At 34.4% G+C, this 6,397-nt stretch overlaps 1 protein-coding gene across 2 annotated transcripts; it reads right to left on the reverse strand.

Moving 5' to 3' along the window:
• Window positions 1-877: 877 nt before the first annotated feature.
• LOC145166753 (2-oxoglutarate (2OG) and Fe(II)-dependent oxygenase superfamily protein) lies at window positions 878-4,217 on the reverse strand. Of its 2 annotated transcripts, XM_079085782.1 has the most exons (6): window positions 3,871-4,216; window positions 3,012-3,635; window positions 2,842-2,927; window positions 2,434-2,744; window positions 2,257-2,328; window positions 878-1,490 (listed from the first exon to the last, which is right to left on the reverse strand). In XM_079085782.1, exons 1-6 carry the CDS (start codon window positions 4,058-4,060, stop codon window positions 1,130-1,132), a joined length of 1,644 nt encoding a protein of 547 aa, XP_078941908.1. In that variant the 5' UTR covers window positions 4,061-4,216; the 3' UTR covers window positions 878-1,129. The 2 variants fall into 2 exon arrangements, with proteins under 2 accessions (XP_078941908.1, XP_078941909.1); XM_079085783.1 differs by lacking the exon at window positions 878-1,490 and having other exon boundaries at window positions 2,250-2,328; window positions 3,871-4,217.
• Between the last annotated feature and the right edge of the window lie 2,180 nt (window positions 4,218-6,397).

A 6,397-nucleotide genomic window follows, 5' to 3' on the forward strand; every position in this document is an offset into this window, starting at 1 on the left:
CTTACGCCAGAAGCTGTGGAACTATTCAATAGAGTCCAACGGGTCATACATAGTAATGTTATGACTCCAAGATCTATAGATGTTTTAAAAAAATTAGTTTTGCCATCCAAAAAAGGAGTTGCGGCACAGCTTGTTGCTCGTTTACCCGTTACGTCTATGTAAAACTTTCTTCTTATGTTTTATATAATATAATATATTTTTTAACTTATGAAAATACAAGCCACCATCACCCAATTGTGCTCGAGTCAAGATGAACAAAAGAAAATATGGCAATGTCAATGAAGGCTAAATATGAAAAATACTAGGACAACGTAAATAACATGAATTATCTATTGTATGCTTCACTTGTTTCCGATTCACACAACTAGCTTCAATGCGTCAATTATTATATCGAAATGAACTATGGTAAGAATTATAAGAAAAACAAAGAGATGCTAGAAAAGGTGAATAAGACTCTTAAAGATGTCTTAAAGATTTGTTTAATCATTACAAGAATAAAACTAAGAAAATGAATGCACACAACACACAAGAGGGTGTTTCTAGTGAAAAGTCAAGTAGTTTTGGTGAGATAAATATTGTTTTGGAGTTTGAATTTAACAAATATGATGATAAAGGTCAAGATACACTTTCAAAAGGTAAAAGATAATCATTAAATCTAATGATGCTCAACACGATAATGATTGAATTGTTTTTCAAGTTAGGCAATATTGCCATATTTAGATTAAGTTGATTATTACTACAAACAATTTACCATTATATATTTAACAAGATAATATTTTGGGATACATCAAAACTATGTAACAAGCAAACAATTTACCTAATATATCTACATGAAAAGTAACCTTACAAGTTATTTCAAACGCCCAAATACACATGCTTACTTTCAATCATCAACCTTCATCTTTCAAAATCAAACCAATAAACTCAACCACAGTATACAAACTCAACAATCAAAACATGATTTTACACAACACATTTACAAAACAAAGATCAAAAACCATTTTAACACCCCCAAACTGTTTATTTTCACTCAAAATCACATTTTGAATAAGAATAACCAATACGCCACACATAATATGTACTCAAATCAATCAACTCTCCTTCAAAATCAAGTCAATAGTATCAATACTCAATACTCTACTCTAGTCTTCCTTCTATTATTACCAGGAACTGGACCTTGACCTTGACCTTGACCTTGACCTTGACCTTGACTTTGACTTTGACCTTGATATCTGGTTTGACCATAAACCCGACCCTGTGGGGCCCGCAATCCTCTTGAGCTATTATTGTTCCTTGTATGATGATCATCTCTTCTAAAATCTTGTCTGTTTGATGGGTGTGATCTGGTGTGGTTCAGACCACTACCCGTGGGTGTGGTTGCGGGTCGATCCGGTTCGTATGAAAGCGGTTCGAGTCCTTGAAGATCCGGTTCGGGAACAAACCGGCCTGGCCATTTTGATTCGTCCATTTTTCTAAATGTAATAGAAATCCTGATACAAAAAATAAATAAAATATCAGAACGTGCTCTTTTTTGTATAATTTATTATTATTAAAATGTTGAATGCAAGAAATAGGAATTAAATTTCATTTGATTTGTTTATTATTACTCAATTTCTTTCTATTACAGCATTCTACTTTGAAAAATCCACCGAATTATAATTATAGCAATGTTTTTAATAAAAAAAGACAAAACCTCATAAATGGTCCTTGTGGTTTCCCGAAATCTGGGGTATAGTCGCTAAGTTTAAAAAACCTCATAGATGGTCCCTGTGGTTTCAAAACTTTTAACAAGTAGTCCCTCACCCACATAAAAAGACTTATTTACCCTTTTTAATATCCTTTTGATTTTCTTTATTTTAAAAAGGAAAAATAAAATAAGTAATTTGGGTGAAAAATAAAATAGATTTTAAATCAAAAGGATATTAAAAAGGGTAAATAAGTCTTTTTATGTGGGTGAGGGACTACTTGTTAAAAGTTTTGAAACCACAGGGACCATCTATGAGGTTTTTTAAACTTAGCGACTATACCCCAGATTTCGGGAAACTACAGGGACCTTTTATGAGGTTTTGTCTAAAGAAAATAACTGCTATAATAAAAAAAAAAAAACAAAAGTACAACGCTATAAATGGCTAGATTTTTCAATGCACTCAAAATCGAAAGTAGGATGCTATAAAACATAAAAACACAAATAAACAAATAAACAAAAGTACATTGCTATTTCTCACATTTAGTTGTTAACAAAGAGAGAATTATAACCTTTTAGTAGGAACAGCTGGCACGCAATGTTTCGCCACATCAGCTCCATTCCCATTTAACACAAGAACCGATCTGCAAAAATGCAAATAAAATAATCAAACATGTTATAGATTGAAATCAAACGTAAAAAAAATATATATTTTTTCAAAAATATGAAATGATGGAAATGATACTAACCCGACTGGTAAAGAAATTGCAATGGCACCAGAAAACTCCCCGGGCCCCTCAACTTTCAAATTTGTTCCAAATAAAATATTGCATTCACTTAGAAAAGAAACCGTGCAAAAAGGGCGAACAAAATCAAGGTTGTCAATATGAGGTGGAATACAATCGCCTTCATCATAAATATTCACTATGCAACTATCGGGTACACATGTTGGAGGAAGCACATGCCATTTCACCAATCTTTTTATTATCACTTTGAAAAGTGGAGGAATGGGGTCCACTAGCTCGTTTCGCAATATCCCCGGTGGATTCCCATTCCTATCCTACAATCACATAAAAAAAAAACGTTAACGTCATGGAATGGAATGAACATTGGAATGGAATCAACAATGGAATGGAATGCTCGATTCCATTACTTACCGTTGCGTAGTTGTAACAACATCCAAATTGAATAGTGACGCGGCCTTTTCCTCGCATCCATTTTTGAGGCGCGGTATACGTTCGATCTACAAGATTTTTTTTACAAAAAAATTAGTATTTTTTTTATTTTTGTGTTTAGTAGGAGAATAAAGTTGAAACGAATTACGAACCTTTTAATTTTTTATTTTTTCCTTTCTCTTGAAGCTCATAAACAAAGTCAACTATCCGATTCTGTTCAACTGAACTGAATACACCGCAATGAAGCTCGAGCCCATCGAGGATATTTACGATTTTGCCATTGACTCTCTCTAAGCAAATAAAATCTTTCTTCCTTTTGACATTTGTGAAACGAATACGTTCCCTTTGTTCTCTTGACAACCCTGGTTTTCGGGTGGTTTTTGTTTCTGCCCCGGTTTCTTCCGTTTGGCTACTAGTGAAATTACCAAATTGCCCATTGGTTTCTTCTTCTTCCTCGGCTTCTAGATCCTCCTGTGCCATGTCAGCCCATGACATTCGTGGTTTTGGGGGTTTAAAGTTTTGTGGTGATAGAGTATTCTCACTTCCTGATGTTCCTTCAATTTGTTCAGGTGTAGCGTTTCCATCGTCTTTCCAGCTACCCAAGGAATTTGTATCATCAGTGTCGTTGTTATCTGTTGTTGCATCCTTACAACCACCATGGTTGACTGAAGTGCCAATGCTTCCGCTAAAATCACTATGATTTGGTGTTGAAACTTCTACTTGTACTTCGTGTTCTTGGTGGTGTTGGTGTTGTTCAGTTTCAGTATCGTACTCCACTAATAATCACCGATCAATACGAGATAAATACTAAATCAGTGTGGTTCTTAAAAGGTGGATTTTCAAACTCTAAATTAACAGAATCTAAAGTTACAACAAGATCCCAATTCGTTAATGGACGCAAACTATGTTAAAGGATAGTTATATAATCTACTTTTTACAGCTACTATCAAACGAAAACTTATGCGGAAAAGGGAAAAAAACGCAATCTTGATAAGTTCAGAAATCACATACCTGGATGAAGAGATCGAACGCGATCGGAGATGGACTGAGAGCAGTGGTCGCAAAGGCCTTTAGAGAGGAAAGGTAACCAATTGGATAGAAATTCCGACGCAGTTCGGAGATCGCTAGGGTTGTAACCTCGTAAAAAGGGGTCAATTTCATCCTCCGGTGATTGATTTGAGGTAGCGCCACCGTTGATCATGGTGACGGTGGTTGTTGTGAGTGACGCCGGTGGAGGAATCGGGGGTTGTTCAAACTTGAAGCAGAAGATTTGGATTGTTTTTGTGGGTGTGAGGAAAGAGAGGTGGATCTAAAACGGATTTTCTTGACTGTTTTGAGTAAGGGTTAAGGAATACAAGCCTTTTTTTTTTTTAATAAAGAAAAAGGTAATTAGCGTCCCCTTTCCTACTTCGTTTCCTTATTTTACACGAATATTGTTGGATTAAGGTTGAAATATGGAAAGTAATAAAACCAAAATAAGGAATTGATTTACCGAATTTGGTCAAACTAGCTAAGAATTAGATGGTAAATCAGGTTATTACAAGGTAAAGCCAAGAATCGAACTTAACTAAATAGGTTATTACAAAGTAAAACCAGGAATCGAACTAAATGTAATCAAATCGAATATATCGGTCCCAACTCCCAACTGAGTTTTGAACATCCTCATTAGATACCATCAAATTATATAGAAATTTATGATGTGTTTAGTTAAAAAAAAAAAAAAGGATTTTCTAACATGTGTCCTTAAGGCACACATAAAAACTATTAATTATGAGAAATATTACCATAATTATATGTAAATGCGTTAATTATAAAGAATATTTTCTATAATTAATAAATTTCATATTTAATTATGGTAATATTTCTCATAATTAATAGTTCAATTACTACTTCTTATGTGTGTCCTTAGGGCACATATTAGAAAATCTCACCAAAAAATAAGTCCTTTTTCGGAAAAAAGAAATCTAATAAATATAAGAATTTTGAAAAAGCATTTAATTCAACATTTTTTCGAAAATTTTCACAGAAAATGAAAATTCTCCATTTCCAAAATTACGTAGAATTTTGAATGTCTCCTCAAGAGTATCGATTTGACCGGTCTTTGATACTAGTAATTCAAGCTAAGGATGTTATAGTGACTTCGTTAAGATATCATCAATTTGATCACGTGTTTGAACATGAGAAACTCTTTTTGCGCCATTTGAACTTGTTCCAAATGAAATGGTATGCTAGCATTACGTGCTTCATTTTGGAGTGAAAAATGGATGTAACACTGAGATTTGTTTCTCCAAGATTATCACAATAGATGATTGAAGTATTTTAACTATGAAACAAAATTCGTTGAGAATATTTTGGATCCACATTAGTTCAACAGTAATAGTTGGAGCAATGTTTTATTGTTTTATACTCTGGTTTAGTGGGGGGGCGGGCTACTAATTTTTTTCTTTTTAGAACTCCAAAGTGATGGGATTTTTACCAAGGAAAATAATGTGTCGCATAGTGAAAGTATAGTCATATTTGTGTATTGCTCGATTAGCAACGACAAACGCTTGTAGTGTGAATGGGGAATCACACATAATGTTAATTCCTTTATCTATTATGCCACAAAGATAATGCATAAAACCTTTAATTGATGCCTAATGTATGGTGTGTGGCTTGTACATGTATTGAGACAAATTGTTGATTGCATACGCGACATCTGGCCTTGTAGGAGTAAGATATTAGTGTAACGCTTGTTTTCCAATAGTTCTTAGTTGATAATATTAAGGAAAATAGTTAGAGGGTTTGGGGAAAAACCGTAGTTCGTGGCGCGTTTAATGGTAGGACATGGTGTGTATCACGTCATAAGTCGTGATGCGACCAAGTAAGGGTCGTGACGCGTGGCCGCAATCAGCCCAAACCCTAATTCTATAGCCTTGAGCCCTATCTAAGGACACTAACTTCTAGGGTTTCCCCATTTGAAAACCTCCATCTCTAGAGAAACCTTAAATTAGAAACCCTAGCCTTCATTGCCGTGTTTCCTTGAAGTTTGATGATTTTGGTGGTCCTTAACGAAGAAGCAAGCTCTGTGGTGCCTACTGAAGTAAGATCTGAAGGTTTCCTACCTTTTGGTTACCTTCTCAAGCTCTATAAGTGATCAAGTCTCAAACTTTATGGTCTATGATTGCTAGATCTAGCTTTATAGTCATATTTGGTGCCTTTGTCATGATTCCTATGGATGTTGGAAAACTTTAGGTCCAAATGTGGTTTTGATTGATATTTTAGACGTATTGTGGTGTATTGAGTGTGTGTTTAACTTCTCATTTAACCCATGCATGAAGTTGTTAGCATTTTGGACTCATTTTTGGATTTAGGGTTAGAGTTGGTCATGTTTGAGCCATGAATCTTGATAAAGTTGAAAACTTTATCCATTAAGACCATCTTTAGAATACTTATTAAAAGTTTGAATTATGGTCTTAAGAGATTAAGTGCTTAGCAAAAATGGGATTCTTCCCGAAAAGCATGACATGAGTTTGTATTTGGGTTTGCGACTATTTTT

This window comes from Lactuca virosa, chromosome 3, assembly GCF_052849685.1.
Source record: "Lactuca virosa cultivar CGN04683 chromosome 3, Lactuca_virosa_CGN04683_v6, whole genome shotgun sequence".
In the NCBI taxonomy this organism is placed as follows: Eukaryota; Viridiplantae; Streptophyta; class Magnoliopsida; order Asterales; family Asteraceae; genus Lactuca; species Lactuca virosa.

What these genes read in the sequence shown, in the direction of transcription:
- LOC145166753 (XM_079085782.1), bottom strand. Translation starts at nt 4,060, where the DNA reads ATGATCAACGGTGGCGCTACCTCAAATCAATCACCGGAGGATGAAATT. An exon ending in GCAATTTCTTTACCAGTCGG is followed by an intron (nt 2,329 to 2,433) that starts GTTAGTATCATT and finishes GCATTTTTGCAG; the next exon opens with ATCGGTTCTTGTGTTAAATG. An exon ending in CCAGCTGTTCCTACTAAAAG is followed by an intron (nt 1,491 to 2,256) that starts GTTATAATTCTC and finishes TTTTTGTATCAG; the next exon opens with GATTTCTATTACATTTAGAA.